At 46.7% G+C, this 27,559-nt stretch overlaps 1 protein-coding gene across 3 annotated transcripts in view; it reads left to right on the plus strand.

Moving 5' to 3' along the window:
* KALRN (kalirin RhoGEF kinase) overlaps nucleotides 1-27,559 on the plus strand; it is a 1,228,991-nt gene that overhangs the window by 432,531 nt on the left and 768,901 nt on the right. For all 3 annotated transcript variants that reach the window (XM_088460751.1, XM_088460749.1, XM_088460750.1), the window contains exon 10: nucleotides 21,005-21,127. In XM_088460751.1, the coding sequence (XP_088316877.1) occupies nucleotides 21,005-21,127 (123 nt within the window). The remainder of the gene's footprint in view (nucleotides 1-21,004; nucleotides 21,128-27,559) is intronic.

The following is a 27,559-nucleotide window of genomic DNA, read 5'->3' on the forward strand; positions in this document are numbered from 1 at the left end:
TATATATATACATTTTAAATATGCACTTTCCTGACTTTTTATGTGTTTGTAGATACATCTATGTACCATTTATGAGGAGAAGATATGTATGTGTGAAGCAATGTATATTTACTTCAAAAACTATATGGGTAACCCCATTGTAAATTTTCAATGGGATAAAATATGCCCCCAAAATATGGATTTAAATTATATTTATTTGGAACTATTGTGGTGGGGGGTAGTCTGTGTAGCACAAGCTTCTTCTAGAATAAACTGGAAACCTTAGCTCATGACAGGGTAGAGCGGGGGTCAGGGAACTTTTTTACCTTTTACCCCAAAATATATTTAGATATGCCGACGTTACCCCCTTGATTTGAAAGGAAGGAAATCATATAGTAGTGCCCCAATATAATGCCCCTGTAGTAGTGCCCCTGGAAGTAGTGCCCCTGTAGTAGTGCCCCCATATAATGCCCCTGTAGTAGTGCTCCCATATAATGCCCCTGTAGTAGTGCTTAGAGCCTCCCTGCGGCACAGCCGGGCATGCATATGAATCATTCTATATTATAGAATGATTCATATGCATGCCCGGCTGTCCGTCCATTACCCCCAGGAATTTCATTTTTACCCCATGTAGGATAATTTACCCCTGTTCCCTGACCACTGGGGTAGAGCAAGCGCTAGGCGGGAAATACAGGCTAGTGGCCAGAGTAAGGGTTGCGTGACCAGGGAGACAGGGGTATAAATAGAGCGGCCAGCAACCATTGGCGGGAGTGCTCACCTCACTGTGTCCCAGGAGGTGAAGCTGTGGTTGGCTGCTGGGAGCAGGGGGTAGGGCCGGAGAGGAGGCTTCTGCGTAGGAAGCTTACCGCTGACAGGAGGCGGAGCATCGCTGCAGACTGGGGAGGCCGAGGTCCAGGGGGTAGAGCATCAGTCGTGGTCCCGGCGGCAGAGCAGCACAGTGGGACCAGTAGTGACCAGAGGCTGTGAGTGTAGCGGAGTCGCGGCACATCCCTGAAGCTGAGAGACTGCATTCATGGAGAGGGGTGCATCTGTAATGAGGTGAGGCAGAGGCGGTAGTGTAGTTATGGGCAGCCAGAGGTTGGGATCAGCACCTTATACAGGAGTGACAGATCTGCAGTAGTGGATCTCTCCTGGGTCCTAAGCTCCGGAGAGATGGCTACACAGAGAGAATGGTCGAGACCAAAGGTCCTTGTCTCGGTTATACCTGACATTTAGCAGAGCAAGGACAGCGAAGGTCCGGACTTGGCGAGCAGTAGTATAGGGGTTATAGCGAGTACCACCACACAGCAGACATTGAAAGAATCTCCATAACAAGAGATATTAATATTCCATAGACAAAAAACCTTACGGTTTCACATGTCCCATTAATGCGTCTTACACATGATGTGAAGTTTCACAAAACCTATTGAATTTCTGCCACTCAAACTTCAAAAAGCAATGCCTTAATGAAGTGTTCCTTGCGTAATACAGATATGGTATGCCATGACACCATGTGGTTAGCTGCAGATTCAGCACTCTCACAGAGTGAGATTGCTGTCACTCACAAAATGGTGGAGCTGCTAATTAACAGAATTGTGTGCCCTTTGGAATATACACAGGGCTTCGGCTTATTCGCCTAGTGGGCGGCAGCCTGTGTCAGCTCTTTTGCACGGTCGCTGCCCACTAGGACTTATAGTATCTCCGCCTGGCTGGACCCCAACCTGCCAGGGTTTCGGCGGCTTCACCTAGTGGACGGCAGCCTGTGTCGGCTCTTTTGCATGGCCGCCACCCACTGTGATTTCTAGCGTCTTCACCTGGCAGGCGCCAACCGCCAGGGCTTCGGCATCTTCACCTGGTGAGCGCCAACCCGCCAGAGCTTCTGGCATCTTCGCCTGGGGGTTGGCAGCCAAATAGGTCTTTTGCACGGCTGCCACCTCCCCAGGGCTGCTTTTGTCCTCTTCACCTAGTGGGCGGCAGCCTGTATCAGCTCTTTTGAATGGTTGACGCCCACTAGCACTTTCGGTGTCTTCTTTCTACAGGAGCTCTTCTCTGCTCCCTCCCGGCCGTCGGACTGCCATGCTGCCTCCTCGCGCTGGCTTATATAAGCCAGCCGAGGGGATGGGGCGATGACTACATGAGCTGTGATTGGCTCGCAGCGGCCATCTTTGAATTTAAAAAATTGCACATATTTTAAATGGGCGCCGCTGCCGGACTCAGCAGAAAGATTAGCAGGGACTGGATCCTCTCGGATCCAGGCCCGCCGCCGCCTGCACAGACGCCAAGTCTCGGTGCTCCCGCTGATGAAGTCGCGAGCCGAGATTGGCTCGCGGCGGCCATCTTTGAATTTTAAAAATGGCGCTGAGGCGCCATTTTTGAAATAGGCTCAGCTGCCGAACTCTGCAAATTGGCAGGCATGGACTGGATCCTCTCGGAACCATGACCGCTGCCAACACCCGCACCGCCGCTGTTTCCTCCACCCTCGCTGGGTACCGCTGACACCCACGCTGCCACCACCGACACCCACACTGCCGCCGCCGCTTATGTCCCCATCACCACTGATGGCTCGCCGACGTGTCCCTGCCGCTGCTACCGCCCGCTACCATTGCTGTGTTCCAGCGCCGCTATCACCCGCAAACGACGGCCATCTTTGTGCAAGTGAAGCCACAGTGAGTACACCTGCTTGAGGCTCCTACTGAGGATGCGCAACAAGTTGAAATTTCCTATCTATTCAATGGCGCATTCTTGAGATAATAGTTTAAAAACTGTAACTTTATAATTAACCTGAACCCCAAAAGTATGTAACCTGGAACAATAGCTACCTAATAAAACAAACCCCAAGTCTAAATTTCCCTCCTACCCTGAATTATGCCTTCCCAAAAATACCCCATAGAGTACAGCAGAAAAGTGATCCTAATTGAGAGTGTCAGAAAAAACTGACAGTTGGACCTTTTAGATTCTTCCCAAATCCTAATTTTTTATGTTTTTGCCCTGAAATTTAGCATGCAGCACCGACCGATAGTTCTACCCGGCCATGCAAAATTTCAGCTCCGTACCTCCAACAGATTTTGAGGTGTGGCCCCTTAAACACCCTGACCCCCCTCCGGAATTCTCTATGGAGATTTCCATTTTTTTAGATGCAGCCTTAATATAAGGGCACGACTGTTCCCTTATAATATATGCAGTATTTCAGAAAATAGTTGGGGGGTATATAGAGCACAATGGAGTCTAGATCAACAAAGGACTCTTAGCCTACACTATACATTAGTTTTAACTTTACAACTATTACCTGGTGCTATATTTATCCTATGGTAACATTTCAATTTCATGTCATCTTATGAATTGGAAATATAGAAGTGTAATACACTGAAGCTGAAAGGCAATAGTTTACACTGAGAATGGTCAATAATAGTGCATGTAGTGGAAACATTTGTAAATAACATTAATTTATGTTTGCAGTGTATCAGCTACTAAGTAATAGTTTGCAGCAGCAGCCACGTTACTGCAGACTTTGAACTATAGACGGTTTCTGCAGATCCGTATTGATAAATCTAGCCTGGACTAAGGATATATAATTCAGGCATTGTTATACAGTATCCAATAACATTTAATGTAATATCAGTTAAAGAGATGTGTGTGTGTGTATGTGTGTGTGTATATATATATATATATATATATATATATATATACACACACACACACACACACACACACAGAGGCGTCACTTACCTGGGTGACACCCGGTGCGGCTGGCGAGGTAGAAAGGAGCCCTGACCAAGCCCCTCGAAGCCAGACCCCCTTGTGTGTACCGATCTTAGGGGCGTTACCGCAGTCTCTAGTGTGACCAGAGGACTGTGGTTAAAGATACCTGGGAGGTGGGAGATGGGAGGATAACTCTGATTCAGAGTAAGTATGGTACGATAATTCTTGCTTTTTCAAGAAAGGTGAGGGGATAGCTATTCATCTTTATCAGACTCTTTTGAAGACATTTTTTAGACATACTACACTACTTTCTTGTCGCTCTTTCTGAGGAACTGAATGAAAGGAAATCTGTTTTTTACCTTTGGAAGAAAATTTGGAATTGCCAATTGGAATAGACATCAGACTACATTAAGAATAGATCGTGAAATTTCAGGAATCAAGAACTGTTGTAACTTTTTGACTGCTTTCTTTACTGATAATACATTGAGAATCCTATTTGTTTTTATGGTGTGATATGTGGTAAGAGTGCAATAAGAGGATATCTCCTTTTTTTTCTATTGTTCATATTGTGTTTAGTGGTGGATGACCCACTTGTTGATTTCCCTCTGTTGCAGCCACCAGAGTGCGCAGTGATTTTCTATATATTTTTCTTTCTTATTAATTACTATTAATTTGCCTTAATTAAGTAGTATTAACCCTTGTGTTAAGTGCTGGGATTTATTTTCCCACTAGACACGAAAAGATATAATAACCGATCTCAGCATCTGTTTTATAGAGAGGTCATGAGTCGTCCTAATCCCCAGCGTGCACTCACTCATCTAAATGTGAAGTCTTTTTATAATAATCCTTTATAGGACAATAGTGGAGAGCATTGCTCATCATGAAGACTAATCTGTCAGGAAAAGAAAGAAAATGCATATGAACCCCTAAACTTTCACATAAATGTTTTATACATCGACTACACATAAATGTGTTGGATGTTGCATGATGCAATACACAGCATGCATCAGTAGACTGTTTTGTCCACAATATCGATATGTTTGCCTACTGCCAAATGTGCTGTGTACTCTGGCTTGCAGAGCATGCTGAGACTTGTTGTTCTATGATTCTGATAGGTTTTTTTTTTTTCTTAATCAAGTGTATTATTGTTTTTTTCATTAGAAACAACATATACAAGAACATGACATATGCATGGTTATGCAGCAGTATACACATACATATAGACATACATACACAGATATATATGTGCAGAACATATCACTAACAAAATAACAATAAAGCAGTGTGGCGGCAAATAAAACAATGCAAGAACAAGTGCTGGCAACCCCGCCAAATCAGCCAGTGTCAGATGGTAAGAAGGCACCACCCTTCGTCCATAGGTAGATGTGTACCATGGTGACCATATTAGATCATACTTGCCTACCTTTTGCTTCTCCTCCTCGGGAGAAGCCTGGGGAGGAGAAGCAGGTGGGTTGTGACGGGGCGGGGCCTGAAGGGTTCGCGGCATTAAGCCCTGTCCCCTTTGTGGTAAATTGTCACGATTGGCTTAAATTTAAATAGGTGGCAGGGCTAAATTACGTGATTCATGGAGAATCGCGTCATTAAGCCCCGACCCCTACATGGGGACCGGCGATCGCCGCAGAAATTCTCCCCATTCTGCCCACTTCACTAGGAAGTGGGCAGAATGCGGGAGAAGTGCCTACCCGTCTGGGGATGCAGGAGGCATGTATGTATTAGATCCTCTACCTGTATACAGAAATCTCTTGTTATTAACAGTATCATTGACCAGGGAGATCCAGCTATGAATAGAAGGAGGATCCACCCCCAGCCATGCCTGTGCTATAATCACCTTGGCCATAGATAACAGTTTAAAAACATACTGATATATTATAATAATAAACGATTCTTCAAGGGAGAAACCAAAAAGCAAATAAGTGGGTCATGAGAGAGGCGGGGGGGGGGGTGGCAAAACAGGTAAAGTAATGATTCAGACCCGGACGCTAAGCCACGATTGCTCGACCTGGGCGATTGTCGCCCGTCTGCGCATGCATCACACTGCACGTTCGCGAACCAGTCACTGCGATCGGGAACCATGCGCTCGTAGACCAAATACTGAGCGCTACTTTGAGTGACAGTACCGTTTGTGGGTGGTAACAGGGGAAGGTGCTTGTGAACGGGGGAGTGGTGCTGCGAACGCAGGTGTGTCTGGGCGTCAAAATGGAGTTTTATGGGTGTGCATAATTAGCATGGGAGCATCATTGTACATGCCACTTGGTTGTATTTCAGCCTGCAGTGATTGCAGTGCTTGCAGTGGGGTAGCATCTACCTCAGGTGCTGCGTGCAGCTCCGATGGTTCTCGATGGTCCTGATTAATCATACACTTCCTGGAGATGACGTGTGCTAAGTAAGAAATGTGGGCATCTTTATACCGGCGCGCGATCACTCTGCCGTCGCTGTCTAACCATAGAGGGCGTCCTTACACCAGACAGTGCGATTGCGGAATTTGCATATCCGGCCCCTTGTGGATGCGAGCGATCGCTGCTTAGCGTCCGGGTCTGAATCGCCCACACAGTCCCACATCTGTTTAAAAAAAATGTGCACATCCTGTCGTCCCAAAAGGAGATGCCAGAAAGTCGCCTCATTCGCGCCACATCTACAGCATGAGGAATCTTATCGAAGCCCCATACTAAAGAGACTACTCAGAGTATAATATATTCTATGAAAAATAAAAAAAATATATCTATTGGTAGCGAATACAGGCAGTAGCATTCCGAGTTCCATCAAGCATAAGTGTCCACTTTTTGTCTGATAGTCCCCAAGTCACTCTCCCATCTAGGCCTCAGACTTCTCGAGGGCAGTAAAGGAAGAGTGTGCATTTAATGTACAGTAAAGAGCAGACACGGTTGCCTATGGAGAGCAATAATTTCTTAACAGGAGAATCCACAATGGAGAGATGGGAGTCACCAATTTGGACACACAAGGCATTACGTAACTGCCGGTAATGAAAAAAGAGACCCCAAAATCAGATTTAATCTGATCAAAGGTTTTAAGCAAGGTGTCCTGATATATGTAACCTAAGGAAGTCACGCCAAAGCGGTGCCAAAAAGTCATGCCATCAAAACTGTCGAGCTTAGGGAAGCCCCTATTATCCCACAGTGACAAATCAGAGTTGTATACCTGTGGATCAAGTAGGCCTTTTGCAGCCCTCCATGTCTCAACTGCCTGATTCAGAATGGGGGCATAGGTCCTTTTACATATCCCAACAAGAAGAAACTGCAGCTAGGTTAGTGCAGTTCCGGTTTGCTCACCTAAGAAGCCTAAGAGAGACCCCCTACAATTACATTTAATACAGTCAACTAAATGGGCTAGTTGAGCTGCCAGATAATATAAGCGAAGAGCAGGCAAGGTCAGACCACCATCACTCTTGGACTTACAGAGAGTAGAAAGTTTAATTCTAGCCTTCCTATCACCCCAAACAAAGGAGGAGAGCAGGGCATTACTAACCTGGAAAACATGCTTGGGGATATATATGGGGGAATGTTGAAGTATATAAAAATATTAGGGTTGCATAATCATCTTAAGCAAGTTAATATTGCCTGTCACACTAAGGGGTAATTTCTTCCATAGGTGTATTTTCCTTTTTAAATGTCTCAGTGATGGTTGTGAGATTCACATGGACATAGTCCTGAGGCGTGCGCGAGATAGACACCCAAGTATTTAAAACAATCAATCCATTGGAGAGAGTGAGCTGGAGGTTGAGCGATTACATATGAGTTCCTAAGAAACAAAATAGTGGATTTACTCCAATTAATCATAAGGCTATAAAATCCAACTATATTCACTGTGCATAGCAAATTACTTACAGAAGCATCAGCCAGAAACAGAAGCATATTATCTGCATATTAGCCAATGGTGTCCACCGTATCACCCATGTGAAGACCAAGAATACCTGAGTGTGCCCGTATGTAACAGGCTAAGAGTTCAATATCAAGAACAAATAGCAGAGGTGACAGAGGGCACCTGGAACCACGACCCAATGGGAATGACTCAGAGGTGAACCCATTAACTGTGACACGAGCAGTAGTTGAACCTAGCACAAAAAGGTAGCTACAATCCCAAACCTACGAAGCACTTCCCATAAGTAAAGCCACTCAACCGAGTCAAAGACTCGGCAGCATCCAAGGACACCATCACAGCCCACAGCTCAGCAGAATGTGCAGTTTATAGGTGTAGGATCAGCCGTCGCAAATTCTGAACAGTGAACATACCAGGCATAAACCTGAGTAATAACAGTATTCAAATGAATAGCTAATAATTTGGATAGAATTTTTATATCTGTGGTCAGAAGCGAGATAGGGCGGTGCAAATCTACCTGAAACAGATCCTTCCCAGTCTTGAGGATGACGACTACAAAGACCTCGGACGTGGAAGATGGTAGAGAGCCTGCCTTTAACAATTGAGAATATGATTCTATCAAACGTATGAAGAACTTTTTAAAGGTCTTATATGTTTCAAGAGGAATACCATCTACCTTGGGGGCTTTATTTTTATGTAAGGAGGAGATCGCAAAATCCAACTCCTCTTCAGTAAAAGGGGAGTCCAGTCACATACGCCTGAGAGTACAGGGCATGCCTAGAGAACAGGAGTCTACACTTTGACTTATCAAATAAATAATCTGACCAGTCTTTCTGTGCCACATGGAAGGATGGATGTCTGACCTTGAGGAGACGAGAAGACACTCCAGGTAACGACAACGCTGCTCCAGCTTTCTCTCATGTTTCCTATTAAAAGTCTTAATCTGTGCAACATGGTTCCTCTGAGGAAAGCCTTAAAGGCATCCCCTAACTTAACAAGGGGCAGAGGTAGGACAATTATCCCTTAAAAAAAACAAAAAACAAGCAATCAGCTATCAGTTTAGATCCCGCACCCATCTTCTTAAACCAAAATGGATTTAACTTTCAAAAAGTGACACCACGTTCACCCAAGAGGTCCACCGTCACCGAATTATCTGAAATTCCCTGAGGGAGATATTCTTCATGTGCAACCAATGGAAGCAGAGAGCGGGATAAAAGAACCAAATCTATACGGAAAGGGAATGGTGGGCATTAGACTGGCAGGACAATTGTTTAGTAATAGTGGCATATCAGTGGCACCATGCATCCACCAACCCCATTTCAGCAACAAGTTTAGCAAAGGGGGTCTGCCCATGTGAAATAGGATCAGAGGACGCACGCCAGCGGTCTAGGGAGTGATCAAGAATATTGTCAAAATCGCCCAAACAAATGGTTTGGAAATCAGGAGCAAGGGCCATAAAAGCAGCCGTCTTTTTAAGTGCCGAATTATTGAAAGGAGGGGGAATATAAATAGCAAGTATTATAAGAGGCCGGGCGTTAATAAGTACGGATATAAAGAGACACCTCCCGGATGGATCAGTCTGAACTGACTCTAATTTAAAATTGAGGTGTTTATTAACCAGTACAGTAACTCCTCGGGAATGAGAAGTATGAGTCGAGTGGTAGGCCCAACCCACCAATTGCTTTTTTACTCCCATAAAGATGAGTCTCCACTAAATATCAGCATTATATTTGTGAACCTGTGATAAGACCAAAACGAAGAAAATTGTGAAGAAAACTTCACAACAGGCGCTCAGGTGGGCCCTATTTCCACAGCAGCTGCAAAGGAAGTCACACTCAGTAAAGGGAATACATACAATAAATAGAAAATTACAGCGCTGATGTAAGGTAATAATCTTATTAGATCTAATTAAACCAGATGAAGTGCAATCAATTAAAAGAATATATAGAATTTTAATAATATATATAAAAAAAACATACATATAAAAAACATGTATAGGCCAATCTGTATTTAAGCTACCCTTGCATGAGATATTGGTAGTCAGGTGGATATAAGTGTCAATGTCTTATTGCTCTGTGACTCCTTTAAAGTAACAGTGGAAAGAGTAATAGAGATTCCAATTGGATTAGTCTCTACCAACTCACGATGTATAGGAATCCAAAGAATAACAAAGCAACATCACGCTTGTTGAAGTGTCCCTTGGAGTGGTGAAACACAAATGTAGTCCATAGGATTCCTTTAGAAGCCACTGTGAAAGTCCATCTGTCGTTTGGTGATTGCCCAGACAAGAAATTGAATGGTCCATGGAGTCTTTTCCAAGATGTAGCTGACAACAATGGAAATGTATCCAGAAGAATCTTCTTCATGTAGAGGGGTGCTCAATCTCCTGTGATAAGACCAAAGCACATTTAATCTTGTCATCCATCCCACGGACATTCCAGGTAAGCAAGAGCAAACCCCCCACCACAGAATTATTTACAGGCATAACAGAAAATGGGAAAAACCTGGACAGAGCGGAACAAGGAGGCTTCAGAAAGAAGAGGAGGGGCCACCTAGCACACTGCATACTGTTGAAAATAATAGAAACCCAACCCACCCTGCATACCTAACCCAACTGTGGTATTCCTTTACCCCAAACAAATTTTTTAAAAAAGAACGATTACTTTAGATCGGGTGGTAGCGGAGTCTCTCCAATATTAAAGTCTCGCAGACAAATGGACCCACATACAAGAGACCCCTCAAACTTTATAACTGCCTAGAAACCATGAAAAAATACAGTATATATATATTAAAATCACAATGCAAAAATCATTATGGGTTTTCCAGGAGGACTGGCAGCAGGACGTCTCTCAAGTCAGACTGCAGCCTCCGCAGGAGAATTGAAGAAGTGAGTTCCCCGCCATCTGCAACCACTCGTAGTCGAGTCGGGAATAACATAGAATATGGTAACTGCATGTCCCGCAGCTTCCGCTCAACCTGTTGAAACTGGAAATTAGACTTTTGAACATCCAGGGCAAAGTCTGGGAAGACATACACAGTGTGATTCTCAAACTTCAACGAACCCTGAACTCTTACCAGACGCAGGACTGCATCTCTATCCCTGTAGTGGAGAAGCTTGGCAATGAACGTGTGAGCAGGAGCACCATGTGGAGGAGCTTGTGTTGGAATGCGATGCACACGTTCAACAGCAAAATGTGCAGAAAAGGCATCCTTGCCGAAAGTCGTCGACAGCCAGGTCTCAAAGAATGTTTCAGGGCAGTAGCCCTCTGCCCTCTCAGGGAGCCCCACAAAGCGGAGGTTGTTGCGACGAAGACTGCTCTCCAAATCATACAACTTGTGTTTGTAGAGAGCCGTCTGCTCCTTTATAGCGGCCAAGTCACTTTGCATGAGACGAACCGCATCCTCTAAATCAAAAATCCTGTGCTCAGCCTCTCCGACCCTTTCTCTCATCTTCTGAAGGTCATGACGGATCAGTGAGAGATCAACCTGAACCTCCCCTATTTTGTCAGTGACCCTCTTTTCAGATGCAGAAATTGCTTGAAGCACCTGCCTCAGAGAGAGAGGGACATCTTACACCATTTCATCCTGCAGGGGGCTGGATTTAGTACAGAAGAGGCCACAGAACACCTCCGGACAAATCTATCCATTCGACCGGCTGCCTACGCAGCTTGGCCCGTTTTTCCCATAGCAGGCAGTTGGGCAGATGAAGGTGTGCACAAAGTCCCACAGAAGTAAGTAACGAAGCAGCACAATTCAGGGAGGTGAGTGCAGGGGAGGCAGAAAGACACAGCACCCAGGGCAGGCGTAGGACAATACAGGCTGTTGCTTATCTGAACACCCCAGCCAGCGGGAGGACAAAGCATGAGTTAGCAGGAGACACCTCCGCACTACCAGCAGTATGCAGGAACAGCAGGAGGGATGCCACCAACTGCCGTTTATTTCAAATAATGGCCCCCACACCTGCAACCACAAAGATCCATGGGACCGGAGAGGGACACAGGCAGGAACAACAACCTGAATCAGCGGGTGGTAGCTGTGAGCAGGGATCGCAGAAGGAAGATCTCTGGCTCTAGCCGAATCCAAGTTGGCCGCCGATCCACAGGCCACCTTCAGCAGCAGAGATCTCTGGGGCCAAAGACTTACACAGGGACAGGGAGGCCTACAGTAAACAGCGGGAGAAAGCGGCACCAAGATCGACCGCACCAGACCAGCAGGACCACATCAACAGGTAACGCAGCAGCAGGGGAGGAGACTCGGAACACCAGGTCAGGAAGAGAGACTCCAGCAGGCCAAACAAACTGGGACACAATCTGAGGGCAAATGAGGAGGACCGGACGGACCAACAGTGTCAGCTGGAGCAGGAGACAGTCACCCCTCACTGAGACAGGTAGGTGCTGTGTTCCCATTAGCTGACAGGGCATGCAGAGACTTGTAGTTCCACAGTAGATGGAGTGTCATCACTATATCCCCCAGGAACAAACTGGTACATTCCTAACTGTACAGATTCCAGATTAACATATCACTTCTCCCACATATGCTAATTACTGACCTGCGTCTGATAAGTGATTAACATGTTCCATCTTGTGGTACCCGTTATCAGCTGGCGTGGGAAAACACACACAGCTCACAATATGACAGGCATGATAAGAAAAAACCCTGTACAATACTGCTCTCCTTAGTGTTGCCCTATGCATTGTTATTGCAGACCCTCAGCTCTGGCTGTACTCTTTATCTACTGATAACAGATGGGAGTTCTGTCTAAGCTGCTCTTGTGTAGAACCAACAAAAATACTACCATTTGTTCTATGCATAGCATTAAGTGCTATATGCAGAAATATATACATTTTAACAAATGCAAGAATGAATTGACACTTGGAAGCTTACAATTACAGTACCTCTTTTTATGTCTGTTATTACCCAGTCTTGTCTTGTTTTATTACTGTTCTATTATTGTTTTGCACCCAATTTTAAAGCACAATGCAATATATGCTGGAGTGCCATAAGTAGTTGTTAATAATAAAACTGTATTGGTGAAAATAATATAAATAGTTATAGAAATGTAGCTGTAGAAAATAACAGAATTTGGTATGGAATAACACATTACACTTAACAAACAGTGATACAGTACAAAAATGACACACCTGTCTTTGATATGTTTCAGTACAAAAATACAACATATTATAAGCATTACACAATTCCCAAATAAAGAATAATTGTCAGTGGTGTACAATATTTTGTATAACTCAGTGGTTTTAGTGCAAATAATGCAGAATAGTTGTCAGCTCGTATATGGATTTCTTTTCTTCATGGAACTGAGAAGTAGAATCAGGGCCAGCCCGAGCCTAATTTTTTTTGTAAGTGAATATAGATTTTGGTACCCATTATTATACACAGATAAAGTTAAAGCACTATGGGTCCTATTTATTAAGGCAGTTTCTTCTTCAGGGACCATAGCTCTCCACAGGGAGACCTTGGGGGTGTAGGTGGTGGTTGAGGACCGGGCACCATGCAGTTAAAGCTTTCAGCTCCCAGGATGCATCGGTCCACTCTCCCTATACCCCGCCCCCGGGCCAGAGGCACCTCAGTTTCGTTGGTGCCCATCCAGAGTCGGGTCACCATTATGCAGTGGGCTGCTTAGGCAGCCCAAATAGCTTTATTTTTATGATTTTATTTATTTTTAGTACTTTATCTGCTGAGCGGGCAGCAGCAAAACATCTGCGTTTCTGCTCCATCACCTCTCTGGGCGCCGCAACGCCAGCTGCGGCTGGGTATTTTGGCGGGCATCCAAGGGACATTGCTAGCCGGCCCTGCGGATGGACCCAGATCGGCAGTCTTACCTCCGTTCTCGGGACAGTCCGGAGGTGCTGAGAGTGAACACAGGCTTTGTCCACAGTGATCCACTAGACCACCAGGGTACATATGGAGCAGGAATCCAGCGTTCTGGTGCTTAATAATCAGCATGGAGAGGTCAGCTTTCCCCATTAAAGCGGCTCTCCCCTCCCCTCAGCTCAGGGCACCACTCCTCTGAGGTCTCACTTTCCTGAGCTGCTCTCCTCCTCCAAACACGCCCCCTTAGAGGTCTCCGGCGGCCATTTTCTCCTGGCTCAGCCACAGCTCTCTTAGCGAAATGCTGGGTCCGTTCCCCTTACATACCTCACCCTGGAATCAGGTTATCTAGCGCTATAGCCTACCAGATGTTGAGTCTCTGACCACAGAATCTGTGTAGTTCATTGTATTGCCATTCTGCAGTTATATTGTATTTCTGCATTGTATGTGACTTATGCTAGCGCTGCCTGTCTGTATATTTCTCTATACTGTCAGCAGATATCTTTCCCTTTTTTCCTTACTTTGCCCTAGGGTTTTCCTGTGCCTCACATCTCTTGTATTTGTAAGGGTTGTCACATACAGTTGGTTACTGCAATGTGCCATATTTGTACTGTGCTCTCCTGCAGCTTGCCCAAGCATAAGACAGGATCAGTATATTGCACTCCTACTTGTATTCTACATACCTAGTGGTTGCATAATACCCAATGCCATATCGTGTGCTATACTACTCTGCAGCTATGTCTAGCAAGGGCAAGAGTAGCCAGCAAGTATCTGCACACATACTGCTATCATGCAAATTATGTGCTGCAGGCCTAAGTGAGGAGGATTTGATACAAGATGGGTTATGTGATAGCTGTTATACTCCAACAGCTCAATCAGACCACCCAGATCCTGAACAAGAGTCCCCCTGGGCTTCCTTATTTCAGGTGCTGGCTACAATTGTGGACGCCTAGTGGTCCCGCCTGTAATCCCCCCCTTTGGGGTTTCCCCAACAGGCTGTAATTCCCTCTCTGTGGTTGCCATAACAGGTTCAAGCTATACAAGTACCTCCTGTGCCCCCTCCATGGGTAGATGTACTATCTAACTCAGTACAGAGTCTGGTGGCTACCTCTACAGTTTTTCAAACTATATTGCAAGGTGAGAAGCCCCTACCCAGTAAAACTTCTAAGCGTCCTGTGTTATTCTCAAAGTCTACACTGCTCTCAGATTCTGAGGTGTCATCTGAGGAGGCAGAAGATGCTGATCTCGCTCTTCCTCCGGGGAAGGAAGTCAGTCAAAAATTTTATATTCCTGTTTTGGTGCGAGCTGTTAGATCCATCTTACTAATAGAAGATGACGAACCAGCCCCTAAATCAAAGAACTCACTGTATAAACGATACAAAGTGACTTCAGCAGAATTCCCTCTTTCGGATCAACTAGCTGAACACATGGCAGCAGCCTGGCAAGCGGTTGCATCCCCAAAAACGTCTGACCTCACGTTATCCATTTCCTGCGGCTCATTGTTCAAAATGGGAGACTCCCCCTGCGGTGGTTTCCCATGTTATGCAATTAATTAAGAGCGCTACATTGCCTAATCCCTACAGTATCCTCTCTTAAGGGAAAGGTTGAAACTTGCCTTAAATCGATGTACTCTCTTTCAGGGGCTGTTGCTCGTCTGACCATGGCTATTGCATTGGTGGCTAAAGCAGTAGAGTGCTGTGCTGACACACTTGAGGACACTTTTTTTTTTGTTTTCCCTCAGATGCATCTAGGGATCAAATGTCTTTCATAACTCACATACGAGATGCAGCTTCCTATATTGGAGAAGCGACATTGGATGCCAGTCTTCTAACCTCTAGAGTCTTAGCCATGGCGGTGTCTGCCCACCATACCGTGTGGCTACACTCATGGAAGGCCGATGCGGATTCTAAGAAGTGCTTAGAAGTATTGCCCTACAACGGGGAGATCTTGTTTGGCCCAGACCTTGATAAGATTGTAACCACATTGGCGGCATCAAAAATTGCATTTCTGCCTTCAGCGACTACTACTATAAAGCCTCCGACTGCACCTTTTAGGTCCTTTTGTCCTCAAGGAAAGCCTAAAGGTCAGTCCTTTACTAGTCAGTTGGCTTTATTGATTCCTACCTATCTATACACTCTAAATGTCGCTATTTAGCATTATAGGTCGCACAAGAAATAATTGCTTTCCAGACTTGGATTGTGATTCCGAAGCACAAAAAGATATTATTCACCAAAAAGCAGATAGTTACACGCTGTGATCCAAATACAATTAGCGCAAAAGATTATACATAAGGTACTGTCAATACATTACGCAGGCACCCAGGTTCAGGATGGAAACTATATTTTCTATCATCCTAGCTATGGAGCCTATGGAGCCTGGGGACTTTATGGTATCTCTGGATATTCAGGACACTTACATGTACCTATAGCGCCCTCTCATCAGCAATATCTACGGTTTTCTATACTACAGCAACAATTCTAATTTCAGGCTCTGTCCTTTGGACTATCCACAGCTCCACTGGTATTTACCAAACTTATGGCTATCATGGCGGCCCATCTGCATGGTCAGGGTGTCCGACTGCTATCATATATGGACGTCCTCCTGCTCTTAGCAGGATCCACAGAGGTGCTTCAACGCCATCCTTCAAGAGCACAGATGGTTAATCAACTGGAAAAAGTCCTCCCTGAATCCTTCATAAAGAATGATTCATTTGGGAGCCCTGCTAGATTTTTAGGATCAGATAATCTTTCTGACATCAGACAAGTTATCCACACTTCAACTATGAGTGCGCAGATTCCTCCACAGTCGCCGAGTGTCAGTCCACTCAGCAATGCAGGGTCTGGGATCCAACGTATCCGTCTTTGACATGGTCTAGTATGCTCAGTTCCACTCCAGACCTTTGCAAAGGCTAATCCTCTTCAGGCGGAACGGGTTGCCCAATCGGATCAGAGCTCAGATGATGGTGTTTTCTCCAGAGCTTTGTCTGTCCCTTTCTTGGTGGCTACAGTCATCACATGTAACCAAGGGTCGCCGCTTTTGGATCCCGGACTGTGTACTCCTAACAATGGACACCAGTCTCTGGGGCTGGGGCTCAGTGACCGGTCAATACTCCTTCCAGGGCTGTTGGACATCGGTCGAATCAACCCTGCCAATCAACATATTGGGACTTCGAGCTGTCTACAGGGCCCTCATACTGGCCCAGGACATACTTTAAGGAAAACCTGTACAGGTACAGTCCGACAATGCCACAACAGTGGCTTACATCAACCATCAAGGAGGCACTCGAAGTCGGGCAGCAATGACAGAAGTGTCACGTGTTCTGACATGGGCCGTGGGTCACCTCCTGGCCATTTCTGCGGTGTTCATTCCGGGAGTTCTCAATTGGGAAGCAGACTTCCTCAACCGTCACAACGTGCATACCGGGAAATGGTCTCTTCACCCAGAGTTTTTTCAACTCCTAGTAAACAGATGGGGCCTACCGGAGATGGACCTCCTGGCCTCCCGACACAATCAAAAATTGCTGGTATATGGGTCCAGAACAATGGATGCAGAGGCAACCTTCGTAGACACATTGTCAGTGAAGTGGACCTTCCAGTTAGCGTACCTATTCCCTGCAGTCTTCCTTCTTCCTCGAGTGTTCCGGAAGTTCAAACAAGACAAAGGCACTGTCCTGCTGGTGCCTCCAGCTTGGCCCAGATGTCATTGGTACTCAGATCCTTGGAGTCTCTCCATCGACACTACGTTCTTGCTGCCTCAACGTCCGGACCTGTCTTTCAGGGTCCTTACCTCTACCCGGACCTGGGTCGTCTGTCTTTGACGGCGTGGCTATTGAGACATCCCTCCTGAGGTCCAAAGGATTCTCTAGCTCTGTGGTCCAGACTATGCTCAGAGCGCGTAAGCCAGCCTCTGCTCGGATCTACTACAGAGTATGGCATACATATTTCCAATGGTGTCGGACCAGAAGCTACGATCCTCAAGTGCTTAGGATTTCCAGGGTCCTGACTTTCCTTCAAGCTGGATTGGATCTTGGACTTCACCTTGCCTCACTGAAAGTGCATGTCTCTGCTCTATCCATTTAGTTCCAGCGTGGACTTGCTCCACCACTGGATGTCCACACCTTTCTCCAGGGTGTCCTCCTTATACAACATCCCTTTGTCCCTCCTGTGGCTCCATGGGATTTGTCAGTAGTTCTCCGTGCCTTCCAAAGTCCTACGTTTGTACCCCTGGAATCTGTGGAAGTCAAGTGGCTCACAGTGAAGACTCTTTTTCTTCTGGCTATGGCATCCACAAGAAGGGTGTCAGATTTAGGAGTGCTCTCCTGTCGCTCCCCATATCTGATATTCCATCAGGACAGGACTGTGCTTCGGATTTGCCCTGGTTTCCTTCCAAAAGTTGTTACTTGTTTCCACATTAATGAGGAAATTGTAGTCCCAGCCTTTCAATCACCAGACCTATCAGCAGGTGAGGCCTCCTTGGATGTGGACCGTACCAGTTCCCTTCGGAAAACAGACTCCTTATTTGTGCTCTATGGATTTCACAAGAAGGGATGGCCAGCCAACAAACAGACATTGGCTGAAGGCTTCGCATGACTATCTCGCAGGCTTACATGCAGACAGTCCTTCGTGTACTGGCTACTGTTACTGCTCATTCTACTCGCTCTGTGGGTCCCTCATGGGCTGCTCACTGTGGCGCCTCAGCTCAACAGCTTTGTAAGGTGGCCACGTGGTCCTTTGTCCATACCTTTCTGAGGTTCTATGCCTTCAATACATTTGCCTCTCAGGATGCTTCATTTGGACGCCAGATTTTCCTCTAAGCGCAGGAGCGTTCCCACCCTTGAATAACTGCTTTGGGACATCCCCATGGTCTCCCTGTGGAGCCCTATGGACCCTGTAGAAAATGAGAGTTAGGTAAAACTTAACTTTGTTAAATCTCTTTCTTCGATGTCCTCCTGGCTTCACATGGGCTATGTTTCTGGTTACCGGTTTCCCGTCTTCTTCTACGTTAGACTGTGATTCTGTGTGTACCAGTCTTCCTTCTCTCTTCTCCTCCTCCGGCCTTTAGCTTGTCACGAACTGAGGTGCCTCTGGCTCTGAGGCAGGGTATAGGGGGATGGACCGATGTATCCTGGTAGCTGAGAGCCCGGTACTCAACCACCACCTACACCCCCAAGGTCTTCCTCCAGATCCTATGGACTTCGAAGAAAGAGAGCTAACAAAGGCAAGTTTACCATAGCTCTAATTTTTCATCAAATTATGCAGATATCATCACTTTGTATCAAAAACCTAATACAGGAGATTTCTCAGAAATCTCCTGCAAAAGGCTAACTATCGGAGCAGATCGCAGTCCCCTTTATTATCATTGGGGACTACGATCTGATCCCTATGCATGCAACTCTGAAAAACGAAGCAGTTTCGCCTCTTTGGTTTACACCATCCTCAGACTGCAGTCCCTACCGGTGTTCCTATGAGTTAACTTTAGTCCATAGTGCTGATTTTTTAATGCAAGATGAAAATATCCCTCACGATATGGACCGTTTTGAATAATTACGCCCTTGATAGTTTCGGCTTTGGACAGAAAAACACTTGAATCCGTACAGATCCTCACATTAGTACTTCAGATTCTCTCATTAGCATAAGGTAGTAAGACTGGTTTCCATGGCTTCTTAGAAATACAGAATCAGACCTTTAGTGGTTTTATTGCCAAATATGTTGGTCATTTATGCAGTGCTTATTCTTCCCTGCTCCAGCTTTACAACAAGTGAATACCTAGGTGTGAAGTACACCATAGGATCTCATCTGCATGCAAACTGTAAAGGCTAGAAGATGCTTTCCAAATCCAACACTGTTTCTGTCGCTTTATCGTCCTTCCATTTATGCAATGTTATCTGAGTTATTTCATGCTACCTAGACACCTACAACACCAGCAACTAGATAATAAATAAACCTCAAAGTGATTATTCTCCTTTCAATTCACTTTCAGAACATACTTTGAGATCACCAAGTATTGACCATCTCAATCTTTTTACTGTCTCTGCCTAGAGTGTAAGCTCTCATGAACAGGGCCATATCCATTTGCATCAGTATCTACATGTATTTAACATTTTCCAGTCCTTTACTGTGCAGTGCTAAACTTAAGTCTTTGCAGAACCCTGTGGAGTTGTTTTGTCATTTTGAAACAATTTTCAAATCAAATCTTTAGTTAATCCATACACAGTATATCAATGCAAAATGTTCTTGTGTCCGATTTGTGCATGAATCTGATAGTTTAATTGACATATACTGTATATATCAATTACATATATATTGGTACTGTAAATCAGACATTGAAATTGTTCTCTCTCTCTCTCTCTCTCTCTCTCTCTCTCACACTCTCTCAGGGTCCTATTTATCATTAAATATTTTTGGCATATTACCCGAAAACATTTGCAAATATTTAATATCACCTCAACGTATGAAGGAGGGTCCGCAGCAAATATCTTTGGTAAATTTCCTACAGCAGTCGCAACCCCCAAACGTTTTTATTGGGAATGTGATGCTGTCAGATTTACCAAGCTGCTAACGCTATCTGAAGATGGTGTTGCACTGCTGTAGCCTATGGGCTACACTTAGTAAAATTTACCAATGGCCGCCGCGCATGCGTGGTCTGTAGACCACTCATGGACAGGAGTAATTAATAAGCTTTACCTTCAAATGATGAGTCACATATAGGATTTTTGTGTTTTTTTGTCACTGTACATGCGGTAAAGCCGTACTGCAGACACGCGGTGATGGTATATTGACGGCATTTGCTGAGAGGATTTATTTGTAAAGCGAGTGACAGGCGGTCAGTGTTTGGGGGAGATAACAGGAGGTGGTTAGAAAAACGCGGGTGTGTTGGGACCGTTTTTTGTGCATGCTCTAGTCTTCCTCTGTGAATTCCTTTGCAGCTGCAGAAGCACTGGCGTCTTAGGACAGCTGCTCTGTCTAAGACAGCATAGGCTTACTCCAAAGTGCGATGTGTAACCGATGTTTCTAATGTTCCCACTTTGATGCGTAAGCAACAGATGTCACACGCCGGAGGTGGGCGTCTCAGTGCATAAGAAGGTGACTGAGTCATTATAAATATATTTAGCACGTTCGCTGCGTACTGAATCACAGTCATAATGGGATTTGTGCTTGTCTCTGAATCAGGCATGTATAAGATGCTTTGTATTCATTGTATAAACATTTAGATTATATATGAACAGGATTTCTCCAACCAGAGAGGACAGCAGAGCCATTATAGAGTATTCTTCAGCCATTATAAAAGTGAATTATTTGTTATCCAGCTATGTCACTCATATGTTACTGAGCTCCATTAATTGTTTTTTTATTATTATCCTTTGTTAATAAAGTACCAATATATAACACAGCTCTGTCCTTGTAAATAATAAATAAGGGCATGAAATGGAGGTAAACCCTGCCATATGAGCTTTACACTGTTAGGTGTCAGGAACATATGAGAATGGTAATAGAATAACAGTTGTTGCTGCTGGTAGAGGAAGTTCATGTAAGTATTTTTTGACAGCTGTATTACCGGCAGGGATTGGGCAGAGCCGGGACAAACCTCACATGGTGTCCACCACCTGGGAAGTGTAATTTACCATACACTGTGTCTGTCCCCGCAGGTCCTTGACTGGATAGAGAATCATGGAGAGGCGTTTCTGAGTAAGCACACTGGAGTGGGGAAATCACTGCATCGGGCAAGGGCTCTTCAGAAGAGGCACGATGACTTTGAGGAAGTTGCACAGGTATTGGATAATTGTTTTTTTTTGTCTAGCATTAAAAGGGTTAAGTGAAGATTCCCCTTTCCAGTCCATAAAGCGAATTGTAAGTCATTAATGATGGTGGAAGTGTCAGAGTGGAGGTAAAGTGTGGAGATGAATTACCATTATTTGTCAGTTTCTTAATATAATGGTAAAGCCACCCGCACTGTTGTCTTCTTGTAATTAATAGGCAGAACAACTCGGTCACATTGTATTACAATGCAATGCTAAGAAGTCCATGCACTGACTACAGGTTGAGAAGCTAGGAGCTATTAATATGAGCTGGGAGGATTGTTTTTTTCATGTCCCATTTGCTTATTTGCTTTTCCTAATTGGCTGTATTAAATATGTGCATACAGGTTGAGTCTCCCATATCCAAAATGCTTGGGACCAGGGGTATTTTGGATAACGGAATATTCCGTATTTTGGAATGTTTGCATATCATAATGAAATATCTTGGGAATGGGACCCAAATATACACACAGAATGCATTTATGTGTTATATACTTTTTATACACACAGCCTGCAGGTCATTTTATACAATATTTTCAATAATTTTGTGGCTCAAGCAAAGTTTGTGTACAGAAATGAAATTAATTTATGTTTCATATACACCTTACACACACAGCCTGAAGGTAATTTTATACAATAATTTGTGACTTAGACAAAGGTTGTGTACATTGAACCATCAAAAATCAAAGGTTTCACTATCTCAGTCATGCCAAAATAATTCCGTATTTCGGAATATTTGGATATGGGAGACTCAACCTGTGTAAATATATATATATATATTTGTAATGGGGCTATTGTAATGAAATGTTCACCAATTGTCAGCAACAACCCATGCAAAGAAATCAAACCATGGATGTCTATAAATTAAGTTATGTGTAATAATGTGAAATGAGACAGGGAAAACGTATTGAACATACTTACTGAAATTTATTTCATACTTCATAGAAAAGCCTTTGTTGATAATGACAGCTTCAAGACGCCTCCTGTATGGAGAAACTAGTCTCATGCATTGCTCAGGTGTGATTTTATCCTATTCTTCCACACAAACAGTCTTCAAATCTTGAAGGTTCCGTGGGCCTCTTCTATGAACTCTGATCTTTAGGTCTTTCCATAGATTTTCAATTGGATTCAAGTCAGGTGATTGGCTGGGTCATTCTAGCAGCTTTATTGTCTTCCTCTGAAACCACTTGAGAATGTCCTTGGCTGTGTGTTTGGGATCCTTGTCTTGCTGAAATGTCCACCTTCATTCCATCTTTAGCATCCTGGTAGATGGCAGCAGATTTTTATCAAGAATGTCTCAGTACATTTTTCCATTCATTCTTCCTTCAACCATATGAAGTATGCCAGTACCGTATGCTGAAAAACAGCCCCACACCATGATGTTTCCACCTCCAAACTTCACTGCTGATATGGTGTTTTGGGGTGATGTGCAGTGCCATTCTCCTCCAAACATGGTGTGTATTATGGCATCCAAAGAGTTCAAAGTTGGTCTCATCTGATCAGTCTATGTTCTCCCAGTACTTCACAGGCTTGTCCAAATGTTGTGCAGCAAACTTTAAACGAGCTTCAAAATCCTTTTTGTACTTCAGGGTCCATAGGGTATCCACAGGATACCTTGGGGTATAGGTGATGACGTCAGGCATCGGGCACCATAGAGTTAAGTTTTCAGTCCTCCCAGGATGCACTAGGGTCCCCCTCCTATACCCCGCCCCCGAGCCATCTCAGTTTAGTTTGGTGCCCGGCCGGAGTCGGATGCACCTGTTGGAGTGGGGGCCAAGAAGAGCCCCTGAAGTTTTCTTCAAGCAGCTGTGGCTGCACATCTGGAAGTACAGCATGGACAGTCAGTCCTGACGTCCATGCTGTCTTCCCTACACCCCCGCCGGTACCAGAACACCGGTACTGATCCGGGGATGCTGGTAGGCATCTGGGGTCACAGCTAGTGGTGACCCCAGATGTTCAGGACCATGGCCAGAATCAAGGCGGACAGCAAGGTAAGCAGCGCGGTCCTGCGGTGGGTCCCCGCTGTTACATGGTCCAGAGTCCCCAGGCAGGGGGCTCCCCGGGGACTGGCTGCAGCATGGAGCCAGGTTCTAACCTGCGCTTCCACTACCCCCCTGGACAGCTGGACCGTGGCAGAGCGTCCCAGGGGTTAAATGCATGCCAGGGGAGCGCGCCTTACCTGTCTCACAGCCGGCGCCTCCCCCGCTGCACACAGCCCTCTCTGCACACGCTGACTGGTCCTGTGTCAGTGCTCCTCCCCCAGGCCGGCCTCCTCTCTGCTCCTCAGTGGCCATCTTTGGAAGAAGCATGGTGAGCGCTGCTGGACGCTGAAGAACGGTGGCATCGTGGTCTGGGTCCCCTCTCCTCCGTTGGATAAGATCTGTGTATGCAGCGCTGTGTCCTACCAGGCTCTGAGTCTGTGTAGTTGAGGATCAGCGCTGATAGTGCAGGAACTGATTTCTTTGCATTGTATGTGACCTATGCTAGCGTCTGCTGCCTGTACTTTAATTTTCTATCTGTCAGCATTTAACTGTTCCTGTTCTTTCTGCTAAAGCCCTTGCGGTGCGGTGCTTGCAGGGTGGTTTCACACTATACTAACGAGTATCAGTGAGAGGGGTCACATTCTTACCATTATGTCTGAAAGTGATTTTCCTCTCCAGTTTTTATGTACTACATGCAAGGTACCTATAGCGGAGGGGGACGGCAGTGCGGAGGGACTATGTCGACGGTGTTATTCGTTGACGCGACTGATTACGGTCACTGCTCTGGTACAGGAGCCGCCCTGGGCTTGTTTTGCCAAAGCGCTTACAACCCTCGTGGGCCAGTTAGCTCCGCAGCCTGCCCTCACTCAGATGGGTTTGTCCCAGCAGTCAGTGGTGTCATCACCCATGCAGGGTTTCCCAAGATAATTGTGGTACCCCACAGTCTCCCTATTTCCCCTCCTCAGGTCTCTCATGAGCCTGCGTTGATTAATTCGTTAACGAGCTCTGTACAGCAGTTGTCAGAAGTATTGCAAGGGGAGTCTGTGATGCGGCCTCACAAACAGCCGGTGGCGTCTCTGTCTGCTCCTTATGAGGATGACGATGGGACGTCCGATGATGGGGAGATTCTGGATCTTTCTGACCAGGAACCTTCCCGTCCTAAAGAGTCGGACGCTAAGTCTAAGGTGTATATACCTGGCCTTATTCGTGCAGTCCGTACTGCTTTAGTTATTGAGGATGAGGAGCCTCCGGTATCAAAGTCCAAGTACGCCTTTTTCCTAGATGTTAAAGGAGATACCACAGTGTTTCCTCTTTCGGGGCAATTAGTTGACCACCTGGAGGAAGCGTGGAAACAGCCAGGCAAACGATATCAGCCTCGAAGGCGTTTAGCAGTGGCGTATCCGTTTGTGGACAATTATTTTGCCAAATGGGAATCCCCGAATCAGGTGGATTCTCATGTGACACGCCTTGTCCGTAGTGCCACATTACCCATGCCATCCATGTCCTCCCTTAAGGATGCTACGGACCGCAAGGTGGAGATCTGCCTGAAGTCTGCCTATTCCCTTGGCGGGGGGGGGCAGCGCGGCCGGCTATGGCCATTTGCTGGGTTGCCCGAGCTATGGAGCGCTGGGCTGATGCGTTGGAGGCGTCCTTCGATTCCGACTGTTCGGCTGAGCAGACGGAGTTGATCGGCAATCTCCGGGATTCGGCCACTTATATCAACAAAGCGGCCTTGGATATTAGTACCCTGGCGTCTCGAATTTCTTCGACAGCTGTGGCTGCTCGTCGCACCTTGTGGTTGCGATCCTGGAAGGCGGACGCTGATTCCAAAAAGGGTTTGGAGGCATTGCCTTTTAACGGAGAAGTTCTCTTCGGTCCGGACCTGGACAAGATTGTAGCCACACTGGGAGCAGCTAAATCGGCATGTCTCCCGTCGGCTGCTGTTCCTTCTCGTTCAGGTACTCCGTCCTTTCGGTCTTATAGTGCCCAGGATAGGCCTAAGACACAGTCCTTTCCCCGACCGGCTGGCCCCAAGAAATCGGCCAAGCCCCGGAAACAGGCCTGGAGTACTAGACGTCCCGCCCCTAAGCCAGATGACAAGCCTGCGGCCTGACGGTCCGGGCCTCCCTTTGGGGGATCCCAAAGTGGGTGGCCGCCTGCTGCAGTTCGCCCGGTGTTGGTCGGTCACCACGACAGACACTTGGGTTCTCGAGGTGGTCTCACACGGGTATGCCCTCTCCTTTCGGCACAGACCCCCGGCTCGATTCTTCACCACGGGTCTTCCATCAGACCGGAACAAAGCCACGGAGCTGCGGAAGGTTTTGCACACTATGCTCCAGGCTGGAGTTATAGTGCCTGTTCCATTCTCCCAGAGGGGCCAGGGTTTCTATTCCAATCTCTTTTTGGTGCAGAAACCCAATGGGTCGTTTCGTCCGATTCTCAACCTCAAAGCTCTCAACAAATCTTTGCGGGTGCCGAAGTTTCGGATGGAGACCCTACGGTCCATCATTCTGGCGCTGGAACCTGGGGACTACATGGTGTCATTGGACATACAGGACGCTTACCTGCATGTCCCTATTCTTTTGCGCCATCAGCAGTTCCTCAGGTTTGCAATCCGCAGCGACCACTTTCAGTTCCGGGCGTTACCTTTTGGCCTGGCGACAGCACCACGTGTTTTCACCAAGGTGATGGCGGTCATGGCGGCTTCCCTGCGGCTGCAGGGGGTCCGCATGGTGCCGTACTTGGACGACCTTCTCTTAGTGGCAGGATCTCTGGAGCTCCTTCTCCGCCACTTGGACCTGACCATTGCACTACTGCAACAGCACGGCTGGTTGATAAACTGGCAGAAGTCCACCCTGATCCCGTCTCAGCGGATTCTGCACCTCGGAGCCTTATTGGACTCGGGACAGCAAAGAATCTTTGTGACGGGGGAAAAGATTGCTGCCTTACAGTCGAGGGTGCGCAGTTGTCTGCAGAGCCGCCGGGTGTCTCTGCACTCGGCGATGAGGTTACTGGGCTCCATGGTGTCGGTATTCGACATGGTGGAATATGCCCAGTTTCACTCCAGACCTCTGCAGCACCTGATCCTGTCCAAATGGAATGGACTGCCTCAGTCTCTGAAATCCCAGTCGATAGTGCTCACTCCGGAGGTTCGCCTGTCCCTTACCTGGTGGTTGCAGACGACCCATCTCAACAGGGGTCGTCCGTTCTGGGTGGTGAATTGGGTCCTGTTGACAACGGACGCCAGTCTTCGGGGCTGGGGAGCAGTTTCGGGTCCACACTTGTTCCAGGGCAGGTGGACTCCGGCAGAAGCGGAGCTTCCAATAAACATCTTGGAACTCTGTGCGGTTTTCAATGCTCTCCAGCAGGCACATCGGGTTCTCCAGGGTCGCCCAGTGCAGGTCCAGTCGGACAACGCTACCACCGTGGCCTACATAAACAGGCAAGGAGGAACCCGAAGTCGGGCGGCTCTCGTAGAGGTGTCTCGGATCCTGGTATGGGCGGAGCGCAATCTTCGGCCATATCAGCTGTCTTCATCCCGGGAGTGCTAAACTGGGAGGCGGACTTTCTCAGTTGCCAGGACGTTCACCCAGGGGAGTGGTCCCTGCACCCGGACATTTTTCAACTGCTGGTGGACAGGTGGGGTCTTCCAGAGATCGACCTCATGGCGTCCCGGCACAACAACAAGTTGCCGGTGTACGGGTCTCGCACAAGAGACGAAGAGGCGTCTCTGGTGGATGCTCTGTCCGTCCGGTAGACGTTCCGGTTTGCTTATCTCTTTCCTCCGGTTTCCCTTCTTCCACGGGTAATCCGGAAATTCAAACAGGAAGGAGGGACGCTCCTGTTGATAGCTCCCGCAAGGCCCAGACGGCACTGGTTCTCAGACCTTCAGGGTCTATCCGTGGACATTCCTCTGCGGTTGCCGCTACGACCGGACCTTCTGTCACAGGGTCCTTGTCTTCACCCGGACCTGACTCGGCTGTCTTTGACGGCGTGGCCGTTGAGACTGCCATGTTAAGGTCCAAGGGGTTTTCCAGCTCTGTAGTGCGGACCATGCTAAGAGCTCGGAAACCGTTTTCCGCGAGAATATACCATCGCGTGTGGCATACGTTCTTCCAGTGGTGTCGACCGAGAGGTTATGCATAGCGGGAGTTTCGTCTGTCTCGGGTACTCGCCTTCCTACAGGCGGGACTGGACCATGGGCTTCGCCTTGCTTCTTTGAAGGTGCAGGTTTCGGCCCTGTCTGTCTGGTTTCACCGTAGGATTGCTACAGTCCCCAATGTACGCACCTTTATGCAGGGCGTTCTGCGTATTCAGCCGCCTTTTGTTCCACCTGTGGCACCATGGGACTTGGCTGTGGTCCTGACGGCTCTCCAAGGACCGCCGTTTGAACCACTGGGCTCAGTGGATCTTAAATGGCTAA

Source organism: Taudactylus pleione, unplaced genomic scaffold (assembly GCF_031769625.1).
Source record: "Taudactylus pleione unplaced genomic scaffold, aTauple2 ptg000977l, whole genome shotgun sequence".
Lineage (NCBI taxonomy): Eukaryota > Metazoa > Chordata > Amphibia > Anura > Myobatrachidae > Taudactylus > Taudactylus pleione.